Genomic DNA, 16,800 nt, shown 5'->3' with positions numbered 1-16,800 from the left:
GTGTCACACTATACTGAGAACATAAGGCAGCACAGTACAAAAGGCACAGCATAATTTTGATGTGTGAACTGTAATAGACTGGATGTAATTTCTTTAGAAATTGCAAATTAAACTTGGGATTGTGAATGCACACAAACACGCATAATTTTAAGCTGTAATACATAAATGTAACAAGCACCTGCTAAACAGGAAATGAATGTTATAGCTGATTTATGTAAATGGCTTAATGGTACATGTTTAATGGCCAAACTGTTAAAAAATCTATTTAAATTCATTCAAAACATGAGTAACTTACTGGAGACCAAATACCCATCATGTCACAAGCACATTTCAGCAGAAAAAACTGATTCCAGCTTGAACACACCTACATAAGATCATGTTACTAAAGTCACAGACTGTTGAGTTTTTGAATCTGTAAGGCTGATTGTTGAAGAGAAATATATACATAATAAACCATCAACTCAGTTACTGGGATACAAACAGAATTATAGGAATTATCATCTATTTATATATATATATATATATATATATATATATATATATATATATATATATATATATATATACACACACACACACACACACACACACACACACACACACACGTCAAATAAAAAAGCATGTTCAACTTATAATTCTTAATAGAATACTTTTAGAATATTAATTTAAATATTTCAAAAATATATAAATAAATACTAAATACGTACTCCATTGTATGGAAGAAGAACAGCCAAAATAATGCTATAAAATATACCTTTAATATAAAATAATGCTTCATAATGTCCTAATAAGGCTGCTGATTCCCAGTCATATTGATGAGCCAATGGAATTTGTTTCCATTTGCTTTAAGCAGGACCCTTAAAGGTTGCCGCATTGCGTTTGTTGTTCTTTGGGAAGGACAGCAATTCCTGTAGGCATTCAGTTAGCTATTGATTCAGCTCCATGTTTGTCAGCCAAACAAAGGGTCGGCAAAGCCCATCTTTGTGGCTATGAAACTCTACCCCAGCCGGGAAGATCCTTGTGTCCATTAGCAGCTTATCACTGTCCCATCAAGATAGGATCATAGAGTGTCCCTCATTTACTTCATTATGCTGTCGAGGCCTGCCAGAGAAATGTTAAGTGCAGTGACAACGCTGACGTCTCTAAAAATGTCCCCCAAAATTGCAGCTGTAAGCACAGCCAGGCTGAGACTCATCTGGAACCCACCGCCAAACACAGCCTTTGCCTCCTACACTGACAGATTGGCCCTCAAGAATAGGATTTCACAGGCCAGTGAGATGAAACCTGCCTTACATGTACGCTACTGACATTACGCACACGGTGACAGCGTTACAGGAGTGTAAAAACACCATCGTCCCACATAAAGAGGCCTCATTAACATAATTATCATGTGATGGCCCAGAGGATAAATACACTAAACAGAGGAAGAGGAAGGAGAGGAAGCCAGAAATTATTTTATAAATTGTGAAAGCCAACATCTGTATTTTCTTAGCTAACTCCCTACAGACAATAAATCAAGAAATTATTAAATGCTTGGAACAAACAAGGAAAACAGTATAATTCATATGCTTTTATCATTTATTACTGTTTGTAATAAAAACTATAATGTGACATGAATAATGTTTTTTTTAACCTTTTATAGTGACCCATATTAAAGCTTCCACACTGAAATACCTGTGTATTCCAGCTATACGCTGAGTCAATTAAAAAAAGTGAATTATGCTCAAGTGTACGCTGTGAACTTGTTTAATCTCAATTTGAGATTGGAACTTACCTGCCTTGAGTAGTACTTCTTGGAATGTAATGCCATCCTTATCAATGCATCGCAATTCGCAATGAATTTCTGCATGAACTAAATGCTAATGAATTAGCAGCATTGCTTTATGTTGCCATCATAAAGATTTCATGAAGTTCACCAATAAGTATTTCTACAGGATTTGGAAATTGGTATCCCTGTCAGTCTAATGAATGCCTTACACTGTAAGCAGGGATCATCAACTTGTCCATACATGGATACGTGGAATGACTTGTCTGTGTCCAAGGCAAAATGTTTTAGTCTGAGAAAAATATCTATGTTTATTATTTTAAATACTGTGCCTGTGGTAATAGCTGCACTTTGATCCAGAAGTCCATCAGATTTTCCCACAGTCATGGCGTCGACTGTACGTCCTTACCAGAAAATATTTAAATTCCAGGAATAAATCTAGCCTAATAGCCCAAAAGCACAATACTTAATTATTAATAATGTTTAATAATGTGCTTTTATCTAAAGTGATGTACAATTCACAAAGCAGAGTCAGAATGTCCCTGAAGCAACTGGGGACTGAGGACCTTGTTTGTGAGTCCAATGACGAAACCCTTCTGGGGTGTCTGGGATGTATACAGGTACCTGGGACCTTCCAATCACAAACACAGGATCCTAACTCACTAAGCCACCCACCAACATGTTAATACATAATTAATACTTAAAAGATACTACTTAACTTACTAGTATCATCCGGCACTATGTTACAATGCTTTCCGATGTTGTCAGTGGTTATGACGATTATACTAAAGTTGATCCCTGGCCAAAAACATCCTTTCCCTGAGGGGAAAAGGCTGAGATTTTCTTCCATATCGCATCAGCATTTTTGGAAAAAAAAAAATCAAAGACTTTTGCCATGATCTTTTTCCACTTGGACATTCTCAGACTGCATATCGGCATGGCTGGTATGCCTCTGTGAACACGCTAAGGCCACTGCAATCCACAGCACTGGGTCTTAGGCTTTATTAAGGTGGCTGAACAAAACCCAGCTTTCCATTTTTTCAAGTGCATACATACATATAGAGACACACATATACGTCTTATGTAAGGGAGTACGCTGAGCCAGCGTTCTGCAGATCAAGGCCTTTCTGCCACTTCCTTCCAGACTGAACCTGTGGCAGTGTCAGCAGGCTGTGGCTGTCCCTCAGTGTATCCAAACATTTACATGCAGTGTGCATTCAATATGCAGCCCAAAAGGATAACTGTGAAGAAAGCTAATAATCATGCTGTCATGAAGCTACATTTCATGACACAAATTAATTCCATCCATCCATCTTCCAGTGCTGGTTTGGGTATGGGGGGCTGATGCCTGTCCCAGACAGTACGGGGTAAACACTCGATGGGATGCCAGGCCTTCCTAGTGCAGAAGCCAGTTATCCTGATGACACGGGCAGGAAATCAGAGCACTTGGGAGAATCCCTTGGGACTCAGGGAGAACATACATACATCATGGCACACGAACATTAAACAATTATTCTCTAACTTCGCTTAGCTTTATTCTGGGCAAACTTGCTTCCTGTGGCCTGTTGCCCAAATCCTTACCATTATTACAACAGCAATATTTTTTTTTGCTTCCTTGCACTAGTTCATTTATGGCTCTTGCAGTGTCTCCTGTACAATCGTTTTTATAAATTTCAGCATTTTTATTTGTATTCCTATTTTAGTTGCTTCTCCTGTATGTCTAAGTAGTATTGAAACATACTTCATGTTTAGTACTGGACTACAAGCATTTCTGCTATGTTCATACATACTGGCTCTGATTCTGGAAAAAATTGGAGGGTATCATTGCTGCCTTTCAACGTTGAGGATGCGGGTTCAGGTCCTGCTCTGCTCTGTGTATGGAGTTCGCATGTCTTCCCCTCAGGGCTGTATGGCTTTCTTGTGGGTCCTCTGCTTTTTTCCTGTCCATGCTTGTGACCTGCATTGGACGGGTTTGCCACCTAAGGTACCCATGCCTGTGGTCTGGGATATGCTCTAGGCCCCCTTTGTTACCCTGTACGGTGTAAAATGGGTAAAAATATCTTATCGTGTTTTTTTTTTTGTTTTTTTTTTATGTTTGTCGGGTCCAACTAAAGCGAAGCAGGATAATTAAAGATTACCAGAGATTAAAGATTAGCACAACAGACTGAAACCTGACTGCCCTTCTGTTCATTTCAGCTTTGAACCAATCCTGAAAAGGTACCTATTCATTGTTCAGACAAACTGCTCTTTAAGCAGGTACTGTAGATGGAAACACACTAGATTACAGCAGGTTAAGGGAGGAATTTGGATTAATAGGTAGCCCTGGATAGGTGCAGAGGGAAAAGTGAATAGCTAAATGCTAATTAATTTGAAGAAACAAATATGGCATTATGCAAATATTTAAATGATAAAGGTATTTAAATCCATACTCGTCGATTACTGGGCGATTTCTAACAAGTCGGCATCTGAACATCAGAGAACATGCACAGTGTGTCAGGCAAACGGGACCAAGCAGATAATGGCCACGTTGGCGGATACAATCAAGATTTCCTCTACAAAAGTAGCAAGTGACATTTCTGAAATTTCAGTCCCAACTCTGCCTCAATGAACTACAGAAAAAAAGCCAGAGAATTAGCCACCAGCATTGATGTCCTGTAAAAGTTCAGAGTTCTTTAGAAGGGCTTTCAGTGTAACTTACCCAGAGGAATTTTACAGAAACCTTCCAAATTAAAGATTAAGATATTATTTTCAACTAAACCTCTAAAAAAAGAGAAAGCTGTTACCTTATGTGTACTGTCGTGTTCAGAAACGCCAGCAGAAGGTATTTCAGAGATTCATCCATTGTTCTATACTATTTCTCTGTGCAATGCTTTTTCACTTTTCTAACAGATTGAACTGTGTTGACTTCGACCTTATGGCAAGCCAAATAATATCTGTTCAATGTAGAAGCATGGCACTTGCAGAGCGTGAGTGCAGAGAGGTCGCTGCTTTAGCAAATTTCACCCCAGAAAAATGCAATAAAAATGTCCAGACCTCACTTATAGTGGAAGTACAAATACGTTCAATTTCCCATTATTCTGTGGTTATACATTTTCAAGAAAGGAAATGGTTAGCTCTCCTCTTGAGAGTATCAAAATAATACTGATAATTTGGAAATGGTAAAACCTGGAGTGTATCACTCAATAACGCAGACATACCAATTCTATGGGAAGCCACAGCAAGCACAGATGCACATTTCTGTTCCAAAATCAGCTTCACTGATGATGCTGAAGATGTGTGCAAACAGCAATGCTCAACTCCGAAGGCTGATAATCACTAAGTAAAAATAAAAATGTAAGTGTCTATTCTCAGCTGCATTCCGTTTATAAGACTCAATACACAAGCCTACTGCCTTATTTATTAATTCTTGTTATTAATGGAAGTGCTGTCTGTACAGTCTCCATATGGGTTTAATGGGAAGCTGAGGAGACATGATCACATAACTGCATGCAGCCTTGTGCTGGGGCGGTTGGCATTTCACTTGCCACAGTGGTTCGGCAGAATTCAATAACAACCGGCGCTTTACCAATCACTCAGATGAAAATTTCTCAGAAGGCAGGGGATCATTTTCAGGCTGCGGCTGGGGAAATGGTTTCTTTTTTGATGTGCGGAGACAGGTAGCATATGATAACTGGTCCCTAGGAATTACCAACTGTCCATACCATACGCGGGCAGACTGACGAACATGGAAATCCACCGAGACGTCTGTGCGTCCAAGAAAGTCTTTGAGAACAAAGACTTCAGCAGAAATCTGCGAGTGATTAATAGCAAGAAATTCAACCGAAACCTTTCAAACATTTTTGTCCGGAACCTCAAAGTACTTTAAAGTTTCCAGCCTGAAAGTCTGCCCACCTTTAGCTGGTCTCTGCAGAAGTCGAAGGGCCATATTCGTTTATCTATCTTAAACACACACACAAAAATCCCAAAATACACAAATTCATGGGAAAAGGGGACACATTGTTTTTATTTTCTACTCACTACATAAGATCCACTGAAATACTTATAAAGGCGTACCAGAGATACCACCCATGAGTGTTTCTGCATTGATGCAATGCATTGCCAGGACAACAAAAATCATAGAATGAAATACAAACGGTGAAATAACTAAAATGACCAATGTAGATTTTAGCGGTTATACTGGAATCTGAAAAACTAGCCACATTAAATAAAATGTCACCAATATCCTGTCATATTTCATTCTGCCTCACTCAGGGGAAGAGATTTCATTACAACTTGATGACGGGCAAAGCCTTGATGAAGACAAAGCCTGCCTCCATGTGCTAGAATGCAGTATTACACAAAATAAAGACCTATGCAATGGTAATGCTACCATTCTCTTTCATTACAGAGAACACTACTTAAGTCTGCTGAGTGTCTAAAGTTAAAATACTTCTCTCTTAGTATTTCTAATAAATTTCGGATGTAATTCAGATATACTAGTTGGGTAGGCAGTTGGAAGATGAATGGATGAGAATCTTTTACTCATGTCTAGATAATTACAAGCAATTAAAGGCATGCATAACCAAAGGGCAGGACAGAGATAGATACCAGATTTACACAGAAATATTATACACTGAGGAAGCTGCCAACTGATTACCAAAAGTCAGCTTCTAGCTTTATGCCAAATAAAGACCTTTCTCAAGACTTTCTGGTACTGACTACTTAAAAACTGAAGCTAGTAATTGTTTTTCTTGACATCCGCAATGAATAGTATTTTTTTTCTTAATGAAGTAACGAAATGAAGGTGGCTGAAAGTACTAACACTGAGTATGAGCCATCCTTCATTTTGGGGAGACCCAGATGATCATCAACATGGTGGAGAGGTTGACTGTCCCACACCATAACAAGGACAAATGCGCAGCGAGTGGACAGATACCAAATGTCATATTCTTGCAAAAAGCACCTTGGTTAATTCTCTATAGAGTACCTGTGCAAAAGTCTTCAAAGGAAATGTTTAAAGCTTTGCTCTGAGCGGTTAGGGTATATGCTCTCAGAATAAAGAAAACAATTTAACATTAAGAGTAACACAACAAAAACAAAAATTTCCTCCGTTCTTCAAAAAACTGATATTTCACTGGATGGCTAAATGAACACTGCTTCATTTCCCAAACCTCTCCTCAGGGGCACCCCAGCCATTCCATGTATATGTTAAATTTCACCTCAAGCTCACTTAATTAATTAACTCAATTAGTTAAATAACTCAATGAGGTATTAATCAGCCAAACAAGGTAGGGTAGTGGTCATGTCAGAAATACATTGGTGTACTGGATGGTTGCTGTAAATACTGCAGTGGCTCTAGGTTAGCTTTCGAAATGGCTAAACTGACACACTTTGACAGACATATTATCATAGTTTTACAGCAACATTAAGATTACGATAAGAACATGATAATAAGAGCATGATTTTGTTAGACTGCATAAAACTTTTGCACAGAACTGTATATGTACTTAGTTTTACATATTGTTACTTCTGCCCATTCCATCACACACATTTTCATAAACATACACGACACATGTTGATATAAAACAAAGGCCATACTGTAAAACCTGTAACTTAGCACCTTGGCAAAAACGGGGCACTACCAGTGTGTGGCTTAACAACCCCCATTAAAAATAATTACTGTTCTCTAGGGCTAAATCATTAATGACTGCTTTTTCATGTCTGGAACCAATGCCAAAAAGTTAAGTGTTTTACCGCAAAAAGACCTCCAAACTTAAAATCTGCACATTTTTGTTTATATTTGCTATCACCAAAATTATAGTAGTAAATGGTATCTTTCGTGTTAGGCAAAATGCCAAGCTAAACAAACATGCATAATGAACAGAAGTAATGGTGGATGAAAAGTGCATGTATCACACCGCGTTTGTCATTTGGCAAAGACAAATGAGGGGAAAGACGACAATTTTCCCATTAGGGCCAAAAACACGTGGTCGCTAACAAACCCTTTGGCTAAGACGTTTTTAATAAGGCAATTCCTTCAGAAACTCAGGTCCGGCACAAAGACACCCGGTTAATCCAGGCTATTCTCTGCTTTCACTATCTCAATATCTCGCCCGCAGACCCCAAAAGCACGAGGAGAGCCCAGATATGGAATCTGAAATGCATGATCGTTTACTGCCAGAGACAGTTCTGTCTTTGCCACCCTTAGAATCCAGGCTCTCAGCTGCGCCTTTCTTTCCTCTGCCATCTCTCAAACAGAACACTGCCTGGTCAGAGCATAGCACTGGTTTCTTTATTCCCTTCTTACTCAGGGAAGGTCTTTTGAGGAATCAGCTGTGCCCATTGGGCACATAAATATCAGACTCCCTGTGACATCTAACTACACAACAATGTACTATTAAGTTTACATTCATTTTTACTTGGTAACCATTATATGATTTTTTTGCATCATTAAGGTATATGTGTATAAAACCAAGTTTTATTTTGATTAGCATTTGTATTATTGTTATTTGTATTTTGTTATACAAGTGAAAATCTAAATCCCCACGTTATTTTGAATGATAACTGGCATTCACTCACTGACACAGTGAGTCAGCTGAAGCCACACCGTATAAAAATAAATTCCACCTAGTAAAAGAAGGTCAGGTGATGACAATACACACCAGTCCATTTCTGCAGCCAGAGAAGCCTGCGTTTCACATGTGGATTATGGCTGTCATTCTGAGCCAAAGAGATTGTCTTGAAACACGAACCAGAAAAAGGGCCTGTTTTCTAACTTCCCCTGTGGGAGGGCAGCCCAAAGCCCTCTGGGAGTTAAGGGCAAACCACCAATTTGTACAGAGTGAGTAACCTTCCTTTTCGGCATGCAGTTCCTTGGAAGTCGCACACGTTCGCAGCAAACACCTCTGATGTGCTGCTGGCCTGGGATGAGGAGGACGCATATCAGAGCCATGAGCATGGAGGGGGCCCGACTGGGGCCCCTATCTCCGAGCCATTGATCTGTGTTTATTGTAATCCCCTAGCTAGGAGCCCCATTAGTCATTAATACCCCCCAGCCCACAACCCTTTCACAGATGACCTTGGCATCAGCCCTCCTCCTTCTGCTCAATGTACAAATCACACATATCATGACATCATAAGTAAAGCCAGAACAGAAAAAACACACACAGACAGTTAACATAGGACAGTCTGCCCCGAGGAACAAATCCAACTATGGAAAAAAGTAAGTACAGCAAATTATTTCTTAGTTTAGACAAGTTACTAAGATTAAAATGTCATGGCATTGACATTAAGCATATTTTTTCTTAATTGTGTGGATTTAAACCTGGGTGAGACACCACATGTTCTTTTTGGTAAATATCCCCATAATAGGATAACAGTAAAATATTCAGCGTGACATAACACATGAAGCATCTTGCCATCTTACAGATTTCTACTTTCCAAATAACCAAATCCTGCTCAGTTCATCCACGTGCAAACAGTATTAAAATTTTATTAGCATTCCTATATTTCCACATAATAAGTCAATAATATACAGTGCTCACAGAAAGTCATAGGGCACTAGCTTATTTCTGTAAATGTATTATAATATGTTTATATTATAGTATGTTTAATAACAAATGGTCCATTGCCCATCAATGTTTATCATATCTGTACATACCATCCGCACAGACATTTTCTCTATATTATCCCCCCAAATGGATACTAAACACAAATGTTTGGTGTTTTATGTTATTGAAAAGGTGCTGCTAATTAAAAAGCACCCAGTGAGATGCTCAATAAACTCAGAACTGCTCTTTTAGAACTATAATTTGGATTTGGTAGTTTATAATGTGATGTGTGTGTGTGTGTGTGTGTGTGTGTGTGTGTGTGTGTGTGTGTGTTCTGAATAAGAACCAGCAACTGTCCATTCAGCTTCTTCTGGGTAGAAGCAAGCCAAAAGTAATCCTGTCTTTATATCATACTGCCACCTAGTGCCTAAATATCTTCAAGTCCTATGAATATGCATGTTTTCTGAGACATTTACTTCTCTCCAAATTCTTCAGTAATGCCTTACTTAAAGCAGTCATCATAATGTGTTGTAGGAACCTTCATAATGCATTATAATGTGTCCATAAAGTATTATAAACACAGCTATAACTATTTTTAAAAAGGCATAACACATTATAGCCATGTTTATTATGCGTAATGACTGCCTTATGAAGCTCTCATCTATAATGCACTATATACCGTCATAATGCAATACAAAGCATCCTTAATTCTAATACTGACCATTACAATACATTATGAAGGTACCTATACTGCGTTAAAGATGACAACTTTATTGAGCCTTCATAATGCATAATAAACATTCTATAATGTTTTATGCCTTTTTATAAATAGTTATAGCTGTATTTATAATACTTCATGAACGCATTATAATGCATTATGAAGATATCTATAAAGCATTACACATGGTTGCTTTTAAGTAGAGTGTTACTAATTCTTCTTGCGTGCACATTTTCCATATGATTATGACACTGAGAGGAAAGGTGATCTGATTTGTTTAAATGTAAGTTTCTTAGCACGTGCCATGCATCATCAGACACATTTGAGGACAAACCTGATTCTATAATTTATCAAAAAATGAACTTAAAATCAATTAAAGAAAAGTAACGGCTGCAGTAATGGAAAGCAGTGAACTTCATTTCCTTCCAAGCTAATTCAGCTAATGGAGACCAGCTCCTCCTAATTGAAAACGGCCTCTTCCTCTAACTCTGTGCCAGCTATAATGATGATGAGTCTTAGAGCTACGGCAAGCTCAAATTTGAAGAATTTCTAAACAAAGCAGCACAGTCCCTTGTATTTTCTGCTAAATTCCTCTTAGATTATACTAAACTTTCATACTGTAGTAAATCACAAATGGTTATATCTAAATTTACAAAACCAATGGCAATATCACGCACTCACCTTAGTCTGCACACTATCCACACTTCACCTCCACTTGTTAGATGCACACACAAGATTTCTAACAATCATGCCAGATGAACTTGTCTTTGTAAGCAAACCTGAACAACAGGCACAGGATGCTTAGTCCCGATGCCAAGGTGTGTGCTTCTGTCCAGGGTAGGATATTAAATGTTAAGAGGATTTGAAAGATAAAAATAAACACATCCTTTGATTGGAGGAGTGGAGCTTAATTCTGGTACATCCATTTAGCATTTAGCAGGCAGAAAGAATAGGATGGCAGAGATCTAGAAGTGTCCCTGTTCACGAATTGAGCTGCACCGGCCTCACTTCAGTCAATATATTATATATTTTCTGATTGCTCCTCATTTTCCTGGACCTGTACTGCTAAGCTGTCCACACTGGATGCAGTGCAATATGCAATGTGATGTATAACTTGAGTTACCTTTATATCATTTAGTTAACAAAACGCTCGTGGGAGTTTTACTTACACAAAAAATGTTGTTAGGGCAGAAGGAAAATGATTGATTCAGAGATATAACCAATCAGATTGTAGAGGAGCTGGGTCCAAGCAATTAGAGGAGGGGGGACCAAGACGTGTGATTGGTTAATCCCACCTCCTCTAGTCGCTTGGACCCACGTCCTCTACAATTTCATTGGTTATCTCTCTGAACCAATCATTTTCTTTCTGCCCTCAGAACATTTCTATGTAAGTAAAATTCCCATGAGAAACAGCACTCTGAAAGACCCATTTCACCTGCACATTGGTAATAGAAGAAAAGTAAGAAAAGGTTGCTTCTAAAGAAGCCCCAAACGCCTGTACAGCACAAAGAGCAGTAACAGCGCCCTCTGGCCAGGGCCTACACAGGTGCCGAAGGATCGACGACATGTACCTCACGCAGGTGCAGGTTCTCCTTCTCCTTCTGGTCCAGGATGACCTCCAGGTGGCTGAGCTGTGACTCGGCCTCAGCCAGGCGGCGCGCCCTCTCGTGCTCGTCCTCGGGCCCGCGATCCGACGGCAGCCCCTTGTTCTGCAGCATCTCCAGCAGCTTCTTGATAGACTCGTCGCGGGCGCTGAGGGTCTGCTTCTGCGTCTCGATGCGCAGCTCCATCTCCTCCAGCGTCTTCCTCAGCAGGAAGAGCTCCTTGGCCTGACGGTCATGTTCGGCCTGCAGCCGCCGAAAGTTCTCCTCGGTCAGCTCGATGGTGAAGTGCTCAGCACCACGGTTGCCGCTCTCCTGCTGCAGCAGGTGGTTCAGGTCCCGCTGGGTGCGCAGCTCATCCTGCAGGGCCTGGATGGTCAGCTGCAAGTGCTGCCGTGGCAAAGCACAGTGGTGAAGCAGGGCAGCTACACGCCGCACTCTCACAGACCAACACCTGCAGTCCGCCTGAACACCAGCATCCCTCAGGTCACTTCAGAGGACGAACCATTTCAAGCAACTTATCATGAAACTTTCATTAGTGAGATTAGAGCCCATTGCTGCAAAAACACTTTCAGGAAACACTCGCGTATGGAGATAGGTTAGTATTTTAGTGTTACTAATAAAATACACGATCAACAGAGACATTACATTTAGAAAAAAGGACAGTGACCATTTTAACTGGGGCTTACTTAGAATAATGTGAAAACACAGATAAAGACACTCAACACACAACATCAGCATGCTAAGCACTGAGACACACAGCAGGTAAAGTATTCTTTTCCTTTGCAAGTCTGTACTACTTCAGAGTCTATTTAACTACCTAATGAAGGTTTGCCCAGTTCCAGGCCTGGAGGGCCAGAATCCAACACAATTTGCCGATTTCTCTTCTCAAACACATCTAAATTACCAGGCTTGGTAGGTGTGTTTGAGCAGGGAGATCTGCAAACTGTGTTGGATTCTGGCCCTTCAGGACCGGAAATGAGCAATCCAGGTCTGCAGTATAGGGTCACCTAGGTCAGTGTTTCTCAAGCCAGTCTTCAGGCACCAGACAGTGCACGTTTTTGCTCCCTCCCAGCTCCCAGTAAGACTGTGGCAGGCAGCTGGGAGGGAGCAGAAACGCGGACTGTCTGGGGGCCCGAGGACCTGGTTCAGAAACACTGACCAAGATAATAGATTTAATTTCTCTAAAAAAAATTTTATTTAAAAAGTGCTTAAAATTTCTAAACTGAAAGCCTACAGGAAAAGACGTGCAAAACACGGAGCTGCCGGTGAGGTAAAGAATACTTCAAACTCCAAAAAGAGACGACAGTTCATCACAAGATGATTTTGTTCTGCAGACACGGGGGGTTGCAAACATAGAACGAACCTTAGTTCTTCTGGAATCCAATGGCTGCTGAGCATGGCGGATGGAGAAAATGCACGGGAATCACGAGAAGTGAAAGCAAACAAGCAGGCAAAAAATAACAATGACAGAGAAGCAGAGCCTATCATACATCTATAACGGTGCACAGAATCAACGGAAAGCACAGCGGCCTGCCAGCTAGGAACAACACACATCATATACTTGTGCTGCAGCTGCAGACGAATGGCCTCAGGTTGTGAGACAGACAACAGTCCAAGCAAATGGGTACAGAAGATTCATCTCTCCTTGTTCTAAATGCCGAAGAGTTACCTGTTTCAAGTTTTTATACTGTAGTAACAACATGTGCTGAATTAACTGTGAAATGCTTAAATTCTGGAAAGAAAATCCTTGGACAGAGGCGACAAGGGCCCAGTCGTGTTTAAACGTGGTGCAGTTTTCACTAACAGAAGGAAGACAGAGCCAGGTAACCAAGTAAAAACAGAAAAGCAGTTAATTGGTCTTGGGTCTGTGGAGACTTCCTGTTTGTGGGACGGCTCTCACGGGACCATGAGTGCAAGTACTGAAGAGGGAAACAAGTCAACACATGTCTAGGCTGGGAGGGGGGAATCTATTTCATGACATGGATTCACTCTGTATATCATTAAAATATTCCAAGATGTAAAAATTTAAATTCTAAGATGATTTGACACCAATGAATTGTCGATAGTGTGTGACTACTTAGGTGAGCTGCTATGGACTGGCATCCTGAACAGGGTGTTCCCCTTCTTCATGCCCTGTGTGTTCTGGGATGGGCTCCAGGCCCACCACGACCCCGTGCTACATAATCAGTCGGAAGGCAGATGGATTAGAAGAACTCTGCCACATTAACAGTAAATAGCCAGCTAATATAGCAGGTATAAAAGACTATGTTCCTGATAATTGCAAAGCTCTGGGGAAAAGGGTATGAATTAAATGCCTCCGATGAAGCAAAAAGACCACGACCCTGGGCATCCTTTTCCAGCAGGTTTTATGTTTATAGTGAGACAAACATGTCCTCTGTGTGTCATAATGGCTCCAAAAATGGAAGAAAAAAATGGAACAGTTCCCTATACATCAAACAGGCCTTCATTAATATACATTTTAATTAAGTGAAGAACATCTCCATAAATCCATTTAAAATTAGTTCGCAACGATTCTACATCAGATATTCCGCGGACAGTATGTGATACAATTTTGAAGTAAACCTTCAATTACATCATCTGGGTTAATTGAACATAAAATAGGCCGTAGTGTGACAGCATCTTTCAGCACTGGTACTGAAACAGGTTCAGGTTACAAATAATTATTCAACAAGTAAATCTCTGTTAAAGTGCACGTGTGTGAGAGAGCTTTTTCAAGGAAATAATATTTTATTTGAATAATCAATTGTTAATCTGTGGGAGTGCTTTAAATCCATCAGTGTTGAACCCAAGCATGCATGTATTAAGCTGCTGATCGTGGCATACAGAGATTTTAGTGGAATGCTTCCTATTCACACAGGGGATAAAAAATGCTCTTTTTAAATGAAAAAAATGCCTGTTTATTATAAGAACAGCCGGTTCCTGAAGTAAACAGGAAGCACTTAGATTTAAATTTTATGAGCACATCAGAGTATTAAAATTTAAACAAATTACAAATGGACGAATTCGCTGTTCAATGCCAAATGTTTCTATTTAATTACAGAATAGTAAAACTGCTGGGATTAGTGTTTACATTAAGGGTAACATTCGCTTAACAATGCCAATATTCCTTTTTGAAATAGCATTGTTCACTCTGCACACTTGAAACTTCAATATGGTCGCTTCTTCGCTCTAATAACCAACAGGCTCTAGCACTTATCAATGTCACACCTAACAATAAGATTATCCAGCATCTGGACCATGGCCTAGTTCCTGTCACACTCGCCCATAACTCTTGAAAGCATATTTCAGCTCCAGAAAAGCCGGTGTCTATATGGTTTGAATGGCAAGCTAAACAGAAACACAAAGGACAGCAGAGGTGTTTCGTCGTTGACTATGAACGGGGATGAGTCACCCAAGCTCACTGGGAACATCTGCTTTCAGTCATAAGTGCTATCAGGCCGATAAGCAGCTACACACAAAGCCCAGGAAATATACAGGGAATAATGCACATAAAGGGTATTTAAAGTCCTTGACACCAGTGATCACCCTGATTTTAAAGGAATTAACCTACGGAGTTTAAAACTCTTGTTTTTAGATGGCACTCATTCGATCTGACATGAATATGTTGGCAAATACTTCCCCTATTATTAATATCACATCCTTAACTGACAAAGCCTTAACTTTACTACAGTTCATGGGCATTAATGTGGGGACATGGAGTCAGTACCCTTTGTCTGTAGAGATGCTTGCTCATGTAACACACAAGCTGCCAGTAGAGGGCAATAAATCACTTTAGAAAACAAGTCGGCTAAAACGGCTCTTTCAGCAACCCTTGCTCTTGTGCTTCTTGCCTCTCTTCAAGATACCAAAATATCTTAAACTACACTGAAGCTCAGTCTTACCAGAGTCATCACTACATATATTTCATGGTGTCTTCTAAATTTATAAGAAGATTATATCTAAATTATTGTATCTAAATCATTAAACTATTTAATACACATGTAAATCATGTTTGCTATGTCATATTTAATCTAGGAAGAAAACACAGGGGAATTCCACTAAATCCATCCATCCCATCCATTTTCTGAACCCGCTTATCCTATTTGGGGTCGTGGGGGGTCTGGAGCTCAGGAGGTGATGTCACAGTGTCACCTGAGATCAGAGGTGCAGAAAGAGTCTGCTCTGGCCATCACATTCTGGTCATGTTCGATGCTTTGTATGTACAATATGTGTGCCACAATATAAAATTATGTACATCCAAGTACTGACTAATATCTATATATTTATTAACACGCACACACACACACACACACACACACACACACACACATATATATATATATATATATATATATATATATACACAGTAACACTTCACATTAACTGCACCTTCATAATGCATTCATAAGCAGCATGTAGATATACCTTCACATCCTAACATTCCTTAACAGCATGCAGAATACACTAACAAACATTATACAATTTTATGATTAAAACTGCCATAATTGTATAACTGTTATTGTCATATAATGTTTGTTATTTATGTATTTTAAAGGTGTTAAGGTATATTAGGATGTTATGGTATTCTTACATGCTGCTTATGAATGCTCTGTGAATGCATTTGGTAGGCATTATGAAGGTGTAGTTTATGTAAAAAAGCCACATATTACCCTATATATATATATATACACACACACACATATACAAATACATACATGTACGTATGTTTATATATACACACACATACATGTAACTGTATATGTTACAAGGGCCCAGCTATGCAGTAATTTGAAGAAGGAAGCACAGTGAATTACACCTCATGGCAGTGTTTATCTGGTACTGTATGTACGGAGAGGAGAGGGAGCTGCTTTGCTAGTAGTTAGTATCACAGAAAGGTGCTTTTATTGCTTTTCCTTCCTAAAATTTTACATTTAAATTAGTAGGACCTTTTTGTTGTTGTTCATCTTTTCCTGTTTTCCCCCTGCTCCCCTGTGCCACAAAAAACACTGAATTCTAGCCTGTTCTGAAATTCCTTTCACCTGGTGTCCTTTACCCCAGCCCCGCAGACTTTCCCTTAGTAATTATTTGTTTAGATTACACCTTAACACCTACCGTTATATAAAGGTTTTTCCCCCAACACAAGCATGTGAGGTTGTGTGACGGTTTCTCAGTTTCAATCGGCTG

At 39.6% G+C, this 16,800-nt stretch overlaps 1 protein-coding gene across 7 annotated transcripts in view; it reads right to left on the bottom strand.

Annotated features, from left to right (window-relative positions):
* LOC111848779 (ERC protein 2-like) overlaps positions 1-16,800 on the bottom strand; it is a 222,640-nt gene that overhangs the window by 180,159 nt on the left and 25,681 nt on the right. For 4 of the 7 annotated variants that reach the window (XR_011992010.1, XR_011992008.1, XM_072713124.1 and 1 more), the window contains exons 3-4: positions 12,980-13,006; positions 11,584-12,003 (exon numbers count right to left, since the gene is read on the bottom strand). Coding sequence is in view for 2 of the 7 variants with exons in the window: in XM_072713124.1 (XP_072569225.1) it covers positions 11,584-12,003; positions 12,980-13,006 (447 nt within the window). In the remaining 5 variants the exon portion in view is untranslated. The remainder of the gene's footprint in view (positions 1-11,583; positions 12,004-12,979; positions 13,007-16,800) is intronic. The other 3 variants (XR_011992011.1, XR_011992009.1, XR_011992012.1) reach the window with 1 other exon arrangement.

Source organism: Paramormyrops kingsleyae, chromosome 6, assembly GCF_048594095.1.
Source record: "Paramormyrops kingsleyae isolate MSU_618 chromosome 6, PKINGS_0.4, whole genome shotgun sequence".
NCBI lineage: Eukaryota > Metazoa > Chordata > Actinopteri > Osteoglossiformes > Mormyridae > Paramormyrops > Paramormyrops kingsleyae.
Note: the sequence above shows the minus strand (reverse complement) of the source record. Positions and strands in the feature narration are given on the sequence as shown.